Source organism: Eubalaena glacialis, chromosome 1, assembly GCF_028564815.1.
Source record: "Eubalaena glacialis isolate mEubGla1 chromosome 1, mEubGla1.1.hap2.+ XY, whole genome shotgun sequence".
NCBI lineage: Eukaryota > Metazoa > Chordata > Mammalia > Artiodactyla > Balaenidae > Eubalaena > Eubalaena glacialis.
The window spans coordinates 79,991,174-80,012,169 of record NC_083716.1 but is presented as its reverse complement, the minus strand read 5'-3'; the positions used below and the strand labels follow the sequence as shown (position 1 = coordinate 80,012,169).

At 35.6% G+C, this 20,996-nt stretch overlaps 1 protein-coding gene across 1 annotated transcript in view; it reads left to right on the top strand.

Moving 5' to 3' along the window:
* Positions 1–415: 415 nt before the first annotated feature.
* PHYHIPL (phytanoyl-CoA 2-hydroxylase interacting protein like) overlaps positions 416–20,996 on the top strand; it is a 93,351-nt gene continuing 72,770 nt past the window's right edge. The window contains exon 1 of the mRNA XM_061181751.1: positions 416–896. Coding sequence (XP_061037734.1) covers positions 791–896 — 106 coding nt within the window. The 5' untranslated portion in view covers positions 416–790. The remainder of the gene's footprint in view (positions 897–20,996) is intronic.

Below are 20,996 nucleotides of genomic sequence, written 5' to 3'. Positions count from 1 at the left end.
GACCAAAATCCTGTCCCTAAACCATGCCACTCAGTTAATCCACTCATTTCTCACACAGAAGCAGCTGTTTCTGAGGAATGGCTGGCGGAACACGTTAAGTCTGGGCTGCGCGTAGCCCGGGACCTTGAGGGGGCGAAAGCAGCCCGCTGGCTCCAAAACCCTATATAAAAGGGTCTGGACCCTCATTCTTCCAATCCTTGATAAACAAACAAACTGCTCACTCTCACCTCCTCGTGCAGACGCCGCAGTGCCAACCTGGTTCCGACTAACACTGTGAGGAGGGAAGCAACGCCAAACCGCCCTCACCAGCAGAGAGGACAGACGAGCGCCTCCGCCACGCCCCGCCACGCCCGCCGTTCCGGCGCGCTCAGCCGTCCGACGCCTCACGCGCTGGGTTGCGAGCGCCGAGGCACTAGGGCCGCCCGGGCCGCGTACGCGCGGAAGGCCGAGGGGTTGGGGGGGCAGGGAGCGCCGCGCGGCAGCAGGTGGGCGCGTCCTCTCGCGCGCGTGCGCGCCCCGTGTCTTCTCCCTCACGTTCCCCGCGCGCCGCGTCCCCTCCCCGCCGGGAGCGCGCCGCCTCCCGCCCTCGCGCCGGGTCTGTCTCGGCCTCTCAGAGCCGCACTCTCCGTGGAGCTCTCGCCACTGCCGTCGCCTCGGCCCCTCGGTGCCGCGTCCCAGGCCTCCTCCCCTCCTCCGCCACTCCCTTTCCCTCTCCCGCCCTTCTCTCTCACACGGTCCACGGAGAGAGCCTGGATACGAAGCAGGCGGACGTGAGAAGGGGGTTGGAAAAATGGAGGTGCCGCGCCTGGATCATGCCCTCAGCAGCCCCACCAGCCCCTGTGAGGAGGTGATCAAAAACCTCAGCCTGGAGGCCATTCAGCTGTGCGACCGGGACGGTAAGAGTGGCCGGGACGGTGAGTGGGGGGGGGGGGGTCGAGCCCACGGCCAGGCACCGCGGCCGCTCTGGCTCAGCCGCCCCTGCCCGCCCGGGCGGCAGGGTCTTTTGTTGTCCCCCCTGTGCAAACGAATGCCGGTGGGGGCTCCCCTTCGCCCACCCCCCCCCCGCCCCTCAGACCCCAAAAACTAAAAGCACCCCGGGGCTCGTGCGTTGGCGGGGAGAGTCGCCGTCGTCCCCGGCCTCGGCGCCCCTCGCCGGCCTCGCCCGCCTGGCCCCGGCCGAGGGCTGCCCTCGCGAAGGCGCCGTTTCCGTCCGCGGCTCCTGCCCGGGACGCGGCGCTTTTGATCTTTGCCGCAGTCCCGCGGTCCTGGGTCTCCCGGCATCGAAGGGGAGATGGTCTCGGGGGTTTCCAGCCTGCGCGCCCCCCCGCCTCTCCCCGCACACACACTAGTTAGCGGTCTCTGCCCAGAAACTTACCAGTTCCTTTTTCGAACATCTACATTTACAAGTGTTTTTATCCTCTCAAAATGGGATTGGGGTGACAGTTTTTTCAGTGAGGGGGCAGAAAAAGAGTGCATTTCAGCACCAAGGACAGCCACCAGCTTCGCCGTTGGGGGCTGTGATTCAGAAACTGTCCAAAATCTGTGAAGGAAGTGGCCTCGTACATCTGCCGTGATTCAGAATATGGGGCGAGTACTCGCCATTGTGTCTTGATATTATACCGCTTATTCTGTGGTTAAAGTTGGCAGTCTCCTGAAGAAGGACGTTGATTAAACGTCGGTCTGAGCGTTAAAGAGAGAAACCGGTGGTACTACGTGCAGCACGGGTAGTCACAGTGCTTCTGTCTTAGTTGGAGTAGAGTCAGTGCTGTTTCAGTAATGCGGGAAAAAACTTCATTTGTAAAGAAGTCATCTGATTCGTACTGATTGGCCTAATAATTGTAAAAATTATACATGTGACAAAGGAAAAACAATTTATGTGTTGTCAAGATGATCCTGAACAGTTTTGGCTATACATGAAATTAATGTTTAACTGTATATAGAGACGATGATTTAAAAATGGTTTTTTAGCCAAGGTTATGTAGATATACTGATATACTCACAATAAGGTCATAAAATTGATCAGTATGTAATCCAAGTAGAGAGCAGAGGTTTTGTTTCCAGTCCATTTAAATAGTAATAACTTGGTTAGGCGTTGCTATACAGTACGGTTTAGGTCAACTGAACACCGAGTTTCCGTTTAATAATAACTTTAGGACAATGGGTCTTTGATTAATTGCTCTTTGAAGCCAGAGCCGCTTTAAATAATTATGAAACAGGTGTAGTATGGATAATAAATATTCTTGCAAAAGCTGCTTATATTTTCTTTATCTTTAAATTGTTTTGGTCACCATAGTATTAAGTGCACATATTTATGGCATTAAAAAGATTCATTGTTTTGGTATTCCATATATAAGGTTGCATTATTAGACTATACAGATTATTTTTAACATACCACATAGGAAGTCCTGTAGTCCTATGGGTTTGTTTATACTTTTGTGAAATGACTTTTTGTAATGTTACCACTGTAAATATTTTTATTTTCCTGGACTGGTTTGACAGAAAACCAAGAATCTAATAAAATAAAGGCAGATTTTATTTTCATTTACTTCAGTGATTTATCAAAAGCTCATTACTGTAGTTATTGGAAATGGGCAATTCATGGTTGCTCCTCAGAAGCCAGTAATCAATACTTAAAATTGCATTTACCACCTGTTTCAAAGATACTAAGAAAAATAAAGTTTTTAAAATGACCTTTACAGAGTTAATAATGTAGAGTACAAAACTTAATGTGCTGCATTTACCATGGTCTCTCCTCCTAGAGTAGAAGTTATTTTATTTTGGTCATATTTTTTAGTTGTTTTAGTTCACATTACTAATCCTTGCAAAATGAGCAAATTATGTAACATTTAATGGGGGGGGTATTGGCACTAGGCAGTATCTGTGAAAATTAATACTTATTTGCAGACTTCTGAGTCAACACAGATTAATTAAATAGGGTTTCATTTTATAAAAATAGCTTATGCCAACAAATACAGAGGGCTAACTCTTCTATTAAAAGATGTGTAAAATTTGAAAATAGCTAGTGTAAAGATGTTGTTAAATGCCTAACTTTTTATTTTGTGACTCTACTTTATATGTCAATTCCAAAAATGTTAAGTTGGTGTCATAGGAATAATTTAGAGAAGGTGATATGGTTATTTTTACAGAACAATTTTTAAATGCTGCATTAAGTTTTTCAACCAGATCTTATTTATCATAATTTTATATTGAGAAATTTTCAGCTAGATGCGTTTGCTTCCTTCACTCCCTTACTTTCACTCCCTCTCAGGTCTCATTGTTTTACTGCTGAAAATATATAACATAGAAAAATTAGTATGTGGTAGATCTGTTATGTGCTTAAGTACATAATAAGTGCTATATTTTCATAATTTTATTATAGAAATAGATTTTCTTTTTTGCTCTTTACTTACTTTATTTTACCCTAATATTAATCTGATGATGGGAAAAATTAGAGCAATATTAATTCCTTAGAAGTGGAATAAAGTAGAATAAGAGAAAGTATCATGATTGTTTAATAAACATTTCCTTTTACCTTCTCCACTGATAGACATTTTTAATTTTATAATGTTTTGCATATTGCATCAACTAAGATCTGTAGCTGCTGGTAAACATAACTGTATGTCTTATGCTTCCCTGGCTCTCCTCTTTTATGTTTTTTTTTTTCTGTCACTTGCCTTTTTTCTTACAATCTGTTTACATTATTAGCGACAATTCACAATGCTTCTTTTTCTCATCGTTCCTCAAAATATTTAATAGTCTCTGAAGAATATGGAGTAGAGTCCAAGTGGTCATATAATTGGATTTTTTAATTAAGCAAGAGGGTTCTTATACACACACATTATCTCATGTGTGCTTTTATCCTAGGCATGTGTGCTTTGGTTGCTAATACATGGCCCTGCCTAGATGTTACTTGTAGTTCCAAATGAGGATTCTGGATCGACTTCTATTAGGAAACCTCTGAAGATGTGCTGTAAATCTAGTAGTTTCTATAATCTCTGTTGTAAGTAAAAGAGTGTTTCTGTTATTCGCCTCTGCTGTGCTGAAGTAGCCTCAAGTTGCGTATATGATGTACTTTAATTGTGGCTTTTCAAAAAAAATCCAAGAAAAAAACATTAATTTCTCATCGGGAAGCATTAGTAATATGGGAACTTATTTCCAGTTTCTTCACATAGATACTTCAGACCCTCACTGACCTGTGACACGACACAACAGCTCTGACCCCACATATAGAATTCTACGTTACTTCTCTTCATCTTTTCTCATCATGCATATACATATTGAAGCTTTATTTCCTTGCCGAGAAGGAAAGATTTATCTTTATGTTGCTTTATATGCATCCAAGCTCCCTGCACTCTTGTTATAATAGTAAAGAAGAAAATACAAAGTTAATTTGTTGTATAGCATTTAATCCACCCCCAAGGCTTTCTAGGTTTAATAAGTATTATTTCCATGATTCGGGCATTTTATGACTGCCTAGATATGGTTTGTGGAGTGTATGATGCTAGTCAGCAAGGGAACACATTTTAAAGGAATTGCACAGGCAGAAGCTGACAGATTTCCCTGTCTTTGTCTAACAGTAGTTTGCGGAAGAAAAGGGAAAAGGTTTTCTCTTTTTTTAACATATTTTAAAAGATAAATTCCTTTGAATTTGGACTCTATCATATTTATTTAAATTATAAATCAGTTGAGACTTTCTTCTTTATGCTTATTGATGTGTGAATTAAACAAATTTTAATTTTGGAAACAAATGGTAATACAGGAGTGCTTAGTAACACAACGCTGTATTAGATAATTCTTGGAGATATTTTCTAAAGCAGACATCTAGGACAAATACCCTTAACTATTACCTTTCATAGTACAAGAATGTAAGGTAGGCATTACTCAGTCTCACTGACATGCAAATAGCATGGTGGTAATACCATTTTAGAATCAGACCTCTCATACAATATTTACTCTTGATAGATATGTTATCTTAGGCAAATTACTTAACCATTTTTTAGCCTCAAGCTTTCTCATGTAATATGGGTATAATAATGTCAGTCCTATAGGATTGCTGAGATATTCAGTAAAGTATTATATACCATTTCTCACAGTTCTTGACACAAAATAGAGAATAATAATTATTTTTAATGGACTGTTATTCTCCACATACCTTCTTGTGTTGAACTGCTTTTTAATTCTTATTTTTTGGCCAATGTTTAGATCTTTTTTTAAAATTTCAGTTGTGTTTTGTTTACATAGTAAATCCTTCTTATGTCGCTTCAACTTCATGAGTAGTCAATGGAAACTGTAAATTCTGAATTTGAAAAGAACAGTAAAATCACAGTTACAGTACTGTATCCTTTGCTTATATTTTTCTGTCGCATCAGTAATATCCTTCTCAGCATTAATCCTAAAAGCTATTTCCAGCTTCTATTTTGAACCTACTGTTTGCTGTTTTTCATGTACCTTGTGACCTTGATACCTGCTTTGGTAGGTATTTGCATCAGAGCCCTTCTCTGTTCTTGATTTAGCAATTGTTTTCTTTATGATTTTTTTCTAAGTATAGATCTATACCAACACATGTGACCTCCGGGTTCGTATCTTTGACCCTGATATGACTACAGAGATGCTGTAAATTTTCATTAGTGAGTATGAAACAAAACAAAAAGAAAAGCTAAAAGAAACAAGCAAAAGGCTTGAAAACCATCACATTATGTTAAACGAATTTATATTCTTGGTAGGGGTTCTAATTCATTCCCAGAGGAGAACAGGAAGTTTTTAAAGTCACATCAAAGGATATGTGACCAGGCTCCCTCCAGTGGTAGAATGACCGATATGTCGTAAGTGGTAACATTCTTGCCTAGGTAAGTAAGCCAGTTAGAAAATCACTCTATAGAACACTATCTAGGCAACTTCCAAGTCACTTTTTTTTTTTTTTTTCCCAAGTCACTTTAAAAAAACAAAATTGCTGCTGATGTTTCCCTCTGTTTAGGCCTAAGCTTGATTTTTTCCCTTAACTTATGAGAGTATAGTTTCATGATGACGTTTATGTTTTATCCTGGGCTTCGGTAATAACAGCAGCTGCATCAGTTACTGCAGTAAGCATGATCCTTCTAGTCTTTGGTTTTCCTTCTCTGCCCTTAAATGTATAATTTAAGTTCTCCTTATAGCATTTGCCTCTTTCTTGGGTTTGTTTTACATTTCTTTTAACTTTCTCTATAAAGAATCTTTTTAGTATTCATAAATTATTTAAATTCTATCTTTACTACTCTAAAGCATTTGCCTCATTTTTAACTGTTTAAGGTATTTTATTATTACTAGACAATAGTTAAACTGTCTTATTAAGAAGACTGTATTTTATACACATACATTTGAGAAGTAAAATTAGTATTGGGGGAGGACTTCTAGCAGAAATGTATTAGACGATTTGAAGAGTCTCAACAGGAAAAATAGGCAGCCTCAGCCTGTTCTCATGGGAGGATAGTGGGTGGCAATGGTATAAGAAAAATCTAAAAATAATTACCAATAATTTGTGATTGATTGAATTTTCAAGCAAAATGAAAAGTGACCAGGGGTAACTTTAGGATTTTAAGTCTAGGAAATCTGAAGAATCATTGACAAGAATGAAAAAAAGGAGAAAGGAAAGAGTATTTAGACATTGTGATGACAGTATTTTACATCTCAAATTTTAGGTCTCAGTGGACATCTAAATATGTCCCTAGCCCTTTACCAGGGGTGCTTCCCTCTCAGAAAAATCATTCCCAGAACAGTATTATATACTGCCTTCTCATTATTGTTTCAATGTGGATCCCCACAACAGAACCCATTTACATTCTTCTTAGACTTTCCTTTTTCTTGATTCCCACTATTCCCACTCTTTAGGGCTACTTATCATCCAGTGATAATATTTTGAGAATCATTACTAAACCACTTGATACCTTATGGAGGATTATGAAATAGAGATTTTTGAGTTATCTGCATAAAGGTAGTTTTGGAGTCTTAGGAGACTTTTCACAGGGATTTAGTATAAAGTGAAAAGAACATGTACATTAAGACATTTGAAATCTAACATAAGAGACTTCCTTGGAAACTTATATTAAACCTTTAGCAATTCCTCTTATGTTCTGGGGAAAAGAGTTCTAGAATGAGGAAGAGAATTGTTCATAGAACTATATATTTCACTGGGGAGGCTAGAACTTAGGTGAAAAAGGAAGTCTAGAATTTGACTTCAGTTTTAGAGTGACCTCTGATGAGCTCTGTGTCTCACCCCTTGAAGGTAAGGAATTATCACATCCTGGGGAAGGCCAATTTTGAACCCCAAAGATGAAATAAATCTACGACCCAGGCTTGTTAATGCAAACAAGTGCTCTGCATTTTGAAGTCCCTCACTAGATGTGAGTTGAACAAAAAGCATCATACTCTGAATCGTGGTTAGTTTTGTTTGTGATATTATGACTATCTGGGCCAAGTTTGTGGTTCATTTTAAAGGTGTTGTGGGAGTTTTGCATATATACTACTAGTTGCAGTGGTAGTGGCAACTACTGTAAATAAATCTGTCTTTTTGTTTTCTATAGCCTATGCGAGTGTTGCTATCTAATAATGGTATGAAAGGCTTATAACTTTCCTAGACGTATGCCATTAAAGACAAGCCACAAAATATTTTTCAATATACTTACTGTGATTTTTCTTGAAAAATATGTGTCTTACCTTCTCTAAGACTGAATGTTGGTAAATCTCTCAGTCTTTAAAGTTTTTAAAGCTGTTGATAAATGCAAAGAAAAATGACAGTTTTTGAGCATCAGGTATGTGATGTTCTTTATGATTGCATTTTAGAGTTGTATCTATGATGTAGAGCAGGGATCAGCAAGTTACAGTCCTTGGGCCAAAGCCAAACACCTGCTGCCAGGTTTTAAAGTAAAACTTTACTGGAATAAAGCCATGCTCATTTGTTTATATATTGTCTATGGCTGCTTTCTTACTAAAACATCATTTAGAAAGAAATACTAGTTATACATTAGTATTTGCAGGTATGCTTACAATTCCATTAATAAATATGTTTTAAAGTATCAAAGATTATAACATGAACTTTAAGAAATACTAAGTTATATTGATACATATTATAAAATTTTATGTGTATATCATATTCTTCCTTCTAAACTAAATTCTCATTGAAAAAGAGTCAAGATGTTACTCATCTTTCTATTTCCATAGTTTCATACACTGCTTCCCAATCTATCTGTATTTTGTTGGGTTTTTTTCAATATTCAATCTATCACTTAGACATTATAAAACAATAAAAATGAATTATTAGAAAAATGAAATTTAAAAGATCCAAAAAGATTCAGCAGACGTAAAACTTACTGTCAGATTCCTATAAAAGTTTCTAAATGCTCAATTCTAATTTTTATATTTATCTCATCACAGACTGGTAAATAGTTTGCAGACCTCACTTTGAGTACAATAGCTAGAGGACAGTGCCGTTCTATTCTTGTTCAAAGGTTAATTTTTAGGTACTAAACCTGTTAATATTTGCACTTTGTTTCCTTCTGTTTTTTTACTTGCCTGGTATTTTTACTGTTTATACATGTATCGCAACTTTAGGGTCTATATTAAGAACAGGGGGAAAAAGGACCCAAGAATGAATGTAACTTGGATCCTGCATTCAAAGGATTTGCTGACAATTAGGGAGATGATATATTTAAATAGATGAATATAATATGTAATAAGGATATAATAAGAGTAGATGCAGCTCAGTATCAAAAAAACAAGCAACCCAATCCAAAAATGGGCAGAACACCTAAATAGACATTTCTCCAAAGAAGATATACAGATTGCCAACAAACACATGAAAGAATGTTCAGCATCATTAATCATTAGAGAAATGCATATCAAAACTACAATGAGATATCATCTCACACCGGTCAGAATGGCCATCATCAAAAAACCTACAAACAATAAATGCTGGAGAGGGTGTGGAGAAAAGGGAACACTCTTGCACTGTTGGTGGGAATGTACATTGATACAGCCACTATGGAGAACAGTATGGAGGTTCCTTAAAAAACTAAAAATAGAACTACCATATGACCCAGCAATCCCACTACTGGGCATATACCCTGAGAAAACCATAATTTAAAAAGAGTCATGTACCAAAATGTTCGTTGCAGCTCTATTTACAATAGCCAGGACATGGAAGCAACCTAAGTGTCCATCGACAGATGAATGGATAAAGAAGATGTGGCACATATATACAATGGAATATTACTCAGCCATAAAAAGGAACAAAACTGAGTTATTTGTAGTGAGGTGGATGGACCTAGAGACTGTCATACAGAGTGAAGTAAGTCAGAAAGAGAAAAATACTGTATGCTAACACATATATATGGAATCTAAAAAAAAAAAAAGAAGAAAAAAAAATTGGTCAGAAGAACCTAGGGGCAAGATGGGAATAAAGATGCATACCTATAGAAAATGGACTTGAGGATATGGGGAGGGGGAAGGGTAAGCTGGGAGAAAGTGAGAGAGTGGCATGGACATATATACACTACCAAACGTAAAATAGATAGCTAGTAGGAACGAAGCAGCTGCATAGCACGGGGAGATAAGCTCGGTGCTTTATGACCACCTAGAGGGGTGGGATAGGGAGGGTGGGAGGGAGGGAGATGCAAGAGGGAAGAGATATGGGGACATATGTAGATGTATAACTGATTCACTTTGTTATAAAGCAGAAACTAACAGACCATTGTAAAGTAATTATACTCCAATAAAGATGTTTAAAAATAAATAAATAAATAAGAGTAGAGAAGAAAAAGTGGTTAATTCTGTCCTGAGTCTCTCAGATGGCTTCACAGAGAGAAGCAACATTTTTTCTGGGTATTAAAAGTAAAGTAAAAAATTTCTAGAAGCGGGATAAGGGCATTTCCAGCAGGATAAGTGCGTATATAAAGGCATAACACCATGTATGTCCTAGGAATACATAGCATTTAGTATTGCTGAAGGAAAGAAGTGTTACTTGTGAGAAAATAAACTAAACGCTAGTTAGGGCTAGCTAGATTATGCCATGATCTATAGTTTGGATTTATCTAGTTTGAAATCTTATTAGTAGATTTCAAATTTTCTTATTTGTAGAGAACATTTTAAAACAAAAATACCACATTTTACAAAACTCTAACAAGTAAAAGTAACATTTTATTAGTATACATTTATCCTGGAATTTCAAACATGCATCGTTTTTCAAATTAAGTCGATTAAGTGAGAAATTAAAATTAGTGGTTATACTTTAAAATTGTTATTTAATATCAGCTTCAGCATCCACTTTATTTCTGAATTTTATTTTTATTGCATTGTCCCTAGGAAATTCTGGTTCATACAAATAAGTAGTGGCAAATGGTAATGTTTTTCTTTTAAACTTATTTTGCCTTCTCAGGATACTCTTCAAATAAATTGATTCAGACTTTAGAGAAATAGTAAGATTTTTTCCCCCAAAATGAATCAAATTAAGTCCCAATTGAATAAATCCTTTTGGAGGGAAGTGATAGAATTGATTCATCCATCAGTTCATTTTTTCATTGTTCAGTGCAAAAATAATGTATCTTATAATATTCTAAGATATTCATTGACAACATTTTTAAATGCTCATATTTTTTCACTGATCTCTTAAAATTTCAGAACAGTTTAATTTAATTTACTTGGATGATGACTCAACTGTAAGGATCAGTTTCATTACTGATACTTTATCTGCATTTTGTCAGATTGAGTTTTTCAACTTGTTACAAAGCTATATAATCATATTAGTGTGCCTATTATTTATATTTGAAAGATTTATAAAAGGGCTTTTTAATGAATAAATAAAGTATTTCTTGTTTCTTTTGAAATATTTATACCTTGCTTCAGGACACCTACCTAAGTTTGGTGTGAAAAAAATGAATTTTGAAATTTTCTATCTGTAACATTACAGCTAACTTCAGAAAAAAAAAAAGGATAAAAATCCATCAATTTAAATGATAGTCTGTATGTGATGAGGCAAAACTATTTTGAAGTATCTTAATATCCATTCCTTATTAGTGAACAGTTGCTACCTAATGAAAGCTGACAACAGCTTTTATAGGAGCTACCACTCCTGAGATTTTAAAAATTTTACCTGCTTCCCTTAATAGAGTTGTCTCAACAATTCTGACAGTTTAGTTGATGATGTGTAAAAACCTGATGTAGACATTAAAATTGTCTTGTCCATTGTGTGTTGTTTTAGCATCCTTGAATTGACCTATTTGAGAAACTTCTACAAAAGTAAATGGAGAGATCTGCCACATTCATATTCTAATGCAGTTAAATTGGAAAGATTTTATATAATTTCAGTATTTGAATTAATCAAGCATATGTGATGAATAATATTGTATTCTCTGCATTTTTAGACATGTACCAATATTTATTTCAGTTTTTTGATAAGTTTACTAATTTAACATATTTGTTACACTGTCATGCAGGATTTAATAAGATTTTTCTCCAACCGTATATGCTGTTGTTCATGGGTAATATGGTGACTTTGTTCTGAGCACATTTTATTTTAATTCCTAGATTTACAATAACTTCAGGCACACTTTTTTTCAAAATTATGGAACTTGTCAAAGACTGTATCATTACAGGTTCCTCTCGATATCCAAAAGTAGAGCTTTCTTCTGAAAGCTTTAGTAAGCCAAAATGGTGTAAAGTGAAGAAGCAGTTACCTTAGGACACATCTTGCTAATGATGCACAGAATAAATCCAGATAAAGCACAGATGCTCACAGACACAGTTCAGAGCTCTGGAGGCTTGATGCTGAGATTCAGAGTGTAGTTCCCAGGGAAGGAACTTGGCGGTGCAGCTCTCCTGGTTTGGGGTGCACACTGCCTCAATAATGGCTCCCTGCAAAACAAACGCTGAAAGCTATTCTTTGCTTTTTGCCTCTTTTTGTAGAAGGGAAAAATCCTCTTTGGATTTTTTTTGGTTGGCAAAAACAGGTACTAGTGTAGATATTTCGTAAAAGTGAAGTGACATGAAGCAAACTTTTGGAAAGCAAAGGGTATCTTTATTTGCAAACCTTGACGTATGAAACCCAATGAAAATTTATCATTTAAAATTTATCAGTACAATGTAAATTCTACTGACCAGATGACTATCATTGAAATTTAGCATCATGTCTTAGCTTTGGTGAGAGCTCCCAAATGTTAGCTGAAAGATCAGCTGTTACTAATTAGTAGTAAGACTTTGAGATGTCTTGAGCCAAATCAGTCTCAGTACATCCATGTTAACATTTATTCAACATTCCTGCTTTTAACTAGGGATCCATTTCTAGTTTTATAGGTAATTATTTCATAACCTATACTGGAAAAAAGTGTAACTATAACCCGAACTTAGAATAACTTTATCACAAACATCAAGAAGTACACAAAATTCATAATAAGCCCTTCTATTTAATTTGTTCTGTTGAGCTGAAGGGACAAAGAGATGCACCTGAGCCTTGCCTGCAACTAATTGAACACTGCATGTAAACACATAATGTTTGCAAAATTTTACTTGAGTATATACTTGCTGTCTTGAATTAAAAAAACAAACATGAAACATGATCAGAGCCGTAACCTTTTTATACATTGTGCCATTTCGTGCACTGAAGTAGCAGGCAAATTTTTATTTTGATGTTTAACCCAAATCACATGATACAATACAATTTAATGTATGCTATTTGTGTTCAGTTTTCAAAATAGTTCAAAAATTAAGAAGAAAGTTAAATGATAATGCTTGCTGAACATCTTAATCACCTTTGTGTTAAAAATAAATAAATCATTTGTCAGAACCAACTTAAACCATGGGATCTCAACATTTATCACCAAGAGGGCTTCTTAAAACAGATTGCTCGGCCCCACCCCCTAGAGTTTCTGATCCCTTAGTTCTGGGATGGAGCCCAAGAATTTGCATTTCTAACAAGTTTCCAGGTGATGCTGTTGTTGGTGATTCGGAGACCACACTTGGAGAACCACTGCAGTAGGTAGCACGACCAAAGAAGTTCTTAGGTAAGGAAGAGATATTGCATATTTTGTTTTAATAAATATACTCATTTGGGGAATGAACTGGGATATTGAGCTCAGGAATCTAACCACTTACAGGGCAATTATAGATAATAGGATTGTTAAGAAAAAGAAGATAAAAATTGGGGGTGGAATTGAATAACATTTTTGAAGTAAAAATCTGTTGACTTTGTGATTAAATTGGAAGTGTGAGACGTGAAAAAGGAGTTGTTGTTGATGGCTAAATTTTCTAGATTGGGAGATTGGGTACATTTTGATGCCAGTAAATAAAATAGTAATTGTTGGTTGGAGTGAATGTGAAAGCGAAGCCTTGTTAACAAGCTATTAACAAGCTATTAAAGTCTCTTCTGGACAAGCTAGGTTTCAGATATTTGTGGAATACCTAGATGGAGACATCCAGGAGGCTGTTAGAAATATCTATCTATGTCTCATAGGGAGTGCGTTTGAGGATAAAGATGGAATTTGGTAGTCCTTTTCAAGCTGTTTTCTATTGCTGCTTTATCAAGTGTTTTTTCCTTCATCTTCTAGTCAGTCTTTTAGACTCATGCCAAATTGTTGAACTGCTCATTAGAATGAATAAATTCAAATGTTGGTGTCCTTTTTTGTGGTGTCTAAAAGGAGCATTTGAAAATTAATTACTTTTATATAATTAAATTTGGCTTGGGAGTAGTTATTTGGGGCAGTTAACATGGAGGAAATACAATTGACCTAAGCTCTATACTTGATAGATTTCTCTCCCTTATATCCACTGGAAAGAGAGTTAAGTATATGATTTTCCGTGCTTACTGTGGAAATACAGTGGACTAATTTTTCCCTCCTTGACAACAGTCTACAGTGCATAAAGTAAACACTTGAGCCTACAGAAACTAAAATCTTCACCAAAGCTATTTCTAAAACTTTCATACTGAACATGTATTTCCAAGATTTTCTTTTGACTTCGAACCTACTAAATTTAATGTTTGCTATGGTATGTATTGAATGCTAGCCTAAATAAGACATTGTCTTTTTTCACTTAATTTTTGTTCTTTGCAGATTTTTTGGTGTAAGTTTAGGTAAACCTTCCATTTTAATACATATAGTTTTTATATAACTTTTTCGAGCCGTGCTAAGGTTGGGTATTTGAGCCTATTTTTACATATTTTAGTACATTTAAGTATGTCCAATATTAATTTGCCTGGAGCTTGCTATGCTTTTTTGGTGGTTATTTTTAGTGATTAAAGAAAAATAAAAACAGGAAAGCCTAATGACTAAAAAGGCAGTGATTCTGGAATTTGCTGTTTGCACTATTTGTTTTGCTAAAAGCTTTATTCATTCAAATTCTAATGATAAAATTTACAGTAATAAAATTTGAGGTTGAAATAATGATAAATGTTCCAAATACAATCTAGCCACCTCTACCAGAATTTTTATTCTGCACTATGTATTATAGAAGTGTGTCTTCATTTATATAAATATTTTTAAGAGCTTCACAAATATTTCTAAAAGCTTCATATGGGTCAGCAGTCACTGAACTTTTTCTTCACTGATTTCACAGTAATTTGAAAAATATTTTTACCACTTTTTTTGCTTTTAGTATTAATATATTACTATTTAAATTTTTTGACATGCAAAGACCACTTAGTTTCATTATGATGTATTAATATTTTAATGAAAAAATTAAATGTATTTTCCTGGATACATGCATGATGCTATTTAGCCCAAACAAAATGTATGTATGTGTGTGTACTTACTTATATTCATTACACTTTAAAATGCAGATATGCTGTCCTTTAAGAAAATCTAAAATATGAAATCTAAACTTACAAAACACATTAATCAACCACAATAGTGCTCGCTGTCATTTCTCTAGTGTTCTTGTTTCCTTCTGAAAAATTTGACAGAAGGGCAAAATGGCAGTGAGATGTAATACCAACTAAATTGTCTTAAACTATGCTTTCTTAAATTATTTTTGAAAATTTTATGAGGGAAAGTAAATAGTAGACATTGGAAATATAAAGATATAACATTTTTATCTTCATCTATTTATAGGCCATGTCAAAGTTAGCTAAATTGTTACTGTGCTGATAGTTAAATTTCAAAAACACTCTAGAATGCTGCATTTGTATCATTTACCTATGAGTTTGCAAAGTTTTTTGCCCAGCATTTCTATCAGCATTTCTTTAATTTTTTCTCTGAGCACAGAGAACTCTTGTGAAATGTCAAAAACATTGTTTTTAAGTAAAAAATGACTCCTAAGAAAGCGAAGTGTGATGATGTAAGAAAGCATAAAGGAGAAGAGGGATTTTTTACCCAGAATAGTTTTTGTTAAATTGAAAAGTAGTTTTGCAAAATTTTGCATTGACTAATGTTATTATACTAACAGTATAAGGTATCATAATTTATTATGGTGTCAAAATTTACTTTAGTTGCTTTTAAAATGACTTTCACAGTCCTGTATTATCATTAAGAGTCTGCAAATGGCTTACTTCCATTTTTCTGTTATACTCTGCTACTTTTTATGGGAAAGTTATATGGTTTGTTTCTACAATGTAAGGACTTTCAAGAGTGTTGTGTAAATGCTATGGGTATATTGTGTATGAACGCTAGAGGTCATATAAGATAAATTAATTGGGCCATGGAAGAAAGTAATAGAAGTTCTAGTAATATTTATTTTTATCTTATATAAGAAAAAATAAGTTCGATTAATTTTACTTATATAGATTAATACTTGGTATATCAAACTGTCATCTATACTGTATGTGCCTGGGGTGCCTTTATATGATTGGTGTATGGAATTGAGAAATAAAAAAATATTAATATTTAGTAAGACACCTACTGATGCACTTTCTCCATTCTGATGTACCCATTCTTGTGTGATATCTTTTGCAAATGTGACAGCCGTCAAAACAGGTAAAAAATAAATCAAGTTTAGAGGTTGTCATTTGAATTGCTATGTCACAAAATATTAAAATAGATTATCAAAATAAGAACACATACTCATATACTTATTTTAGTAATAAAAATTTTTAAATATGTATTTTATTATTTTAAATTTCTATATTGTCCTTAATCTATAATGTTTGTAATACGGTTGACCCTTGAACAACTCAGGTTTGAACTACACAGGCCCACTTATACACAGATTTTTTTTCAATAAATACTACAGTTCTATACCATCCACAGTTGGTTGAATCCCAGATGTGAAACCTCGGATACAGAGGGCTGACTCTGGGACTTCAGCATCTGTGGATTTTGATATCCGCAGTGGGTCCTGGAATGAGTCTCCTTCAGATACCAAGGGATGACTGTATATTTTGTACAATAGTATTTGTGTATAATTTATGAAGAAATACCTGCACTTATGAGTACACTCTCAGTGCTTTTTTGTATAGGAGTACAAGATCAAAAAAAGTTTTAAGAATGAATTTTTATTATATTCTGTTTTTACACATCTTGCTTTACATAGCAAGGTATATCTGTATAAATCCACTCAATGTTCAAAGGTGGATATTAAGATTACATAACATAGTTAAGTATTCTTTACCATCGAAAACATTCCTTAAATGTATTTTATAGAGGTATAGTTGACATAACATTATATTAGTTTCACGAATACAATGTAATGATTTCATATTTGTATATATTGGAAAATGATCACAAAATAAGTCCAGTTAACATCCATCACCATACTTAGTTATAATTTTTTTCTCGTGATGAGAACTTTCAAGATCTAGCTACTTTCTTTATCTTTTTAGATTTTATCATATTATTTATTTATTATATTTATTTTTGGCTGCATCTGGTCTTAGTTGCGGCATGTGGGATCTTCACTGAGGCATGCGGGATCTTTCGTTGTGGTGCAGGCTCTTTGTTGCGGTGCGTGGGCTTCTCTCTAGTTATGGCGTGCATGTTGTTTTTTTTTTTTTTTTCTTTTCTCTCTCTCTAGTTGTGGTCTGCGGGCTCCAGGGTGCGTGGGCTCTGTAGTTGTGTCACGCGGGTTCCAGAGTGCGTGGGCTCTGTAGTTTGTGGCATGCAGGCTCTCTAGTTGAGGAGCGCAAGCTCAGTAGTTGTGGCGCACAGGCTTAGTTGCCCAGCAGCATGTGGGATCTTAGTTCCCTGACCAGGGATCGAACCTGCATCCCTGCATTGTAAGACAGATTCTTTACCACTGGACCACCTTGGAAGTCCTGATCTAGCTATTTTCAAATATACGATAGAGTATTATTAACTACAGTCAGTTTTTTGTTTGTTTGCTTTCTGTTTTTGTTTTTGTTTTTTAGATTCCACATAAAAGTGAGATACAGTATTTGTTGTTTTCTATCAGATCTACTTCACTAAGCATAATGCTTAGTGAATAAGCATTAATAAGCATAATGGACCTCACAATCCATCTATGTTGTTGCAAATGGCAAGATTTCATTCTTTTTTATGGCTGAATAATATTCCAGTGTGTGTCTGTGTGTGTGTGTACACACATTTTCTCTATCCACTCATCCGTTGATGGACATTTAGGTTGTTTCCATGTGTTGACTATTGTAAATAATGCTGCAATGAACATGGTGATGCATATATCTCTTTGAATTAGTGGTTTTGTTTTCTTCAGATAAATTCTCAGAAATAGAATTGCTGGATCATATGGTACTTCTATTTTTAATTTTTGAGGAATCTCAATACTGTTTCCATAGTGGCTATACCAATTTGCATTCCTACCAACAGTGCCCAAGAGCTCCCTTTTCTCCACATCCTCACAAACCCTTGTTATTTCTTGTCTTTTTGATAATAACCATTCTGACAGATGTGAGGCAATATCTCATTATGGTTTTGATTTGCATTTCCCTGATGAATTGTGATGTTGAGCATCTTTTCATGTACCTATTGGTTGTTTATATGTGTTCTTTAGAAAAATGCCTATTGAGACTCTCTGCCCATTTTTAATTTGTATTGTTTATTGTTTTGCCATTGAACTTTGTGAGTTTTTTATATATTTTATCAGATACCTTATCAAATATATGATTTGCAGGTTTTATCTCCCATTCAGTACAGTGCCTTTTTCATTTTGTTGATGGTTTTCTTTGCTGTGAAGAAGCTTTTGTTTATTTATTTATTTATTTATTTTTGGATGCTCTGCATGGCTTGTGGGATCTTAGCTCCCCAACCAGGGATTGAACCCAGGCCCTTGGCAATGAAAGCATGGAGTCCTAACCACCGGACCACCAAGGAATTCCCAGAAGCTTTTTAGTTTGATGTAGTCCTGCTTATTTATTTTTGCCTCCATTACCAAATCAAATAAATCAAGATGGCTCTCAAGGTGCTTACAGCCTATGTTTTCTTGTAAAGTGTTAGGGTTTCAGGTCTTACATTCAAGTCTTTAATCCATTCTGAGTTAATTTTTATGTATGGTTAAAGATAGTGGTTTAGGCTGTCCATTTAGCCAACACCATTTATGGAAAAGACTGTCTTTTTCTGATTGTATATTGTTGACCCCTTTGTCATAAATTTATTGACAGTATATGCATGCGTTTATTTCTGGGCTCTGTATGCTGTTCAATTGATCTGTGTCCTTTTATGCTCAATATCATACTGTTTTGATCTCTATAGCTTTGTTATATAGTTTGAAATCAGGGAGCATTATGCCTCCAGCTTTGTTGTTCTTTCTCAAGATTGCTTTGGTTACTCAAATTCTTTTGTGGTTCCATATAAATTTTAGGACTGTTTTTTTCTGTTTCTGTGAAAAATGCCATTGATATTTTCATAGGGAATGCATTGAATCTGCAGATTGCTTTGGGTAGTGTGAACATTTTAACAAAATTAATTATTTCAATCTATGAGTATAGATTACCTTTCCTTTATTTGTATTGTCTTAAATTTCTGTTTTGTTTTGTTTTGTTTTAATTTATTTTATTGAAGTATAGTTGATTTACAGTGTTGTGTTAGTTTCTGGTATACCACAAAGTGCTTCAGTTTTATATATATATATGTATATGTATATGCATATATTCTTTCTCATATTCTTTATCATTATGGTTTACTGAATATAGTTCCCTGTGCTATACAGTAAGACCTTGTTGTTTATCCATTCTATATGTAATATTTTGCATCTGCTAATCCCAAATGCCCAATCCATCCTTCCCCCCACCCACCCTCCCCCTTGGCAACCACAAGTCTGTTCTCTATATGTGTGAGTCTGTTTCTGTTTCATAGATAAATTTATTTGTGTCATATTTTAGATTCCACATATAAGTGATACCATATGGTATTTGTCTTTCTTTTTCTGACTTACTTCACTTAGTGTGATAATCTATAGGTCCATCCATGTTGCTGCTAATGGCATTATTTCATTCTTTTTTATGGTTGAGTAATATTCCATAGTGTAAATATACCACATTTTCTTTATCCACTCACCTTTTGATGGACATTTAGGTTGTTTCCATGTCTCGGCTATTGTAAGTAGTGCTGCTATGAACATAGGGGTGCATATATCTTTTCAGATTAGAGTTTTGTCCAGATACATGCCCAGGAGTGTGATTACTGGATCATATGGCAACTGTATTTTTAGTTTTTTGAGGAACCTCCATGATGTTTTCCCTAGTGGCTGCACCACTACATTCCCACCAACAGTGTGAGAGAGTTCCCTTTTCTCTGCACAGTCTCCAGCATTTATTGTGTGTGGACTTTTTCATGATGGCCATTCTGACTGGTGTGAGTGATACCTCATTGTAGTTTTGATTTGCATTTCTCTAATAATTAGTGATGTCGAGCATCTTTTTATATGCCTGTTGGCCATCTGTATGTCTTGTTTGAAGAAATGTCTACTTAGGTCTTCTGCCCATTTTTTGATTGGGTTGTTTGGTTTTTTATTACTGAGTTGTATGAGCTGTTTGTATATTTTGAAAATTAAGCCCTTGTTAGTTGCATTATTTGCAGGTATTTTCTCCCAGTCCATAGGTTGTCTTTTCGTTTTGTTTATGGTTTCCTTTGCTGTGCAAAAGCTTGTTAGTTTGATTAAGTCCCATTTGTTTATTTTTGCTTTTATTTCTATGGCCTTGATAGACTGACCTACGAAAACATTGGTACAATTTATGTCAGAGAATATTTGCTTATGTTCCCTTCTAGGAGTTTTATGGTGTCATGTATTATATTTAAGTCTTTAAGCCATTTGAGTTTATTTTTGTGTAAGGTGTGAGAGTGTGTTCTAACTTCATTGATTTACATGCGGCTCTCCAGCTTTCCCAACACCACTTGCTGAAGATACTGTCTTTTCTCCATTGCATATTTTTGCCTCCTTTGTTGAAGATTAATTGACCATAGGCATATGAGTTTATTTCTGGGCTCTCTGTTCTGTTCCACTGATCCATATGTCTGTTTTTGTGTCAGTATCACACTGTTTTGTTTACTGTAGCTTTGTAGTATTGTCTGAAGTGTGAGAGGGTTATGCCTCCAGCTTTGTTCTTTTTCCTCAGGATTGCTTTAGCAATTCTTGGGGGTTTTTTGTGGCTTCACTGGGGAATTCTACCAAACATACAAAGAAGAACTTATACCGATTCTTCCCAAACTCTTCCAAAATATTGAAGAGGAGGGAACACTCCCAGATTCATTCTATGAAGCCCCCATTACCCTGATACCAAAACCAAAGACACCCCCAAAAAAGAAAATTACAGGCCAATATCTTTGAATATAGATGCAAAAATTCTCAACAAAATATTAGCAAACTGAGTCCAACAACATGCAACAAAGATCATACATCGCAATCAAGTTGGATTCATCCCAGAGTCACAAGGATGGTTCAACATATGTAAATCAATCAATGTGATACACCATATCAACAAAAGACAAAAACCACATGATCATCTCAAGAGGTGTAGAAAAAGCATTTGATGAAATTCAACATCCATTCATGATAGAAACTCTTACCAAAGTGGGTATAGGAGTAACATATCTCAACGTAATAAAAGTTATTTATGACAAACTCACAGCCAA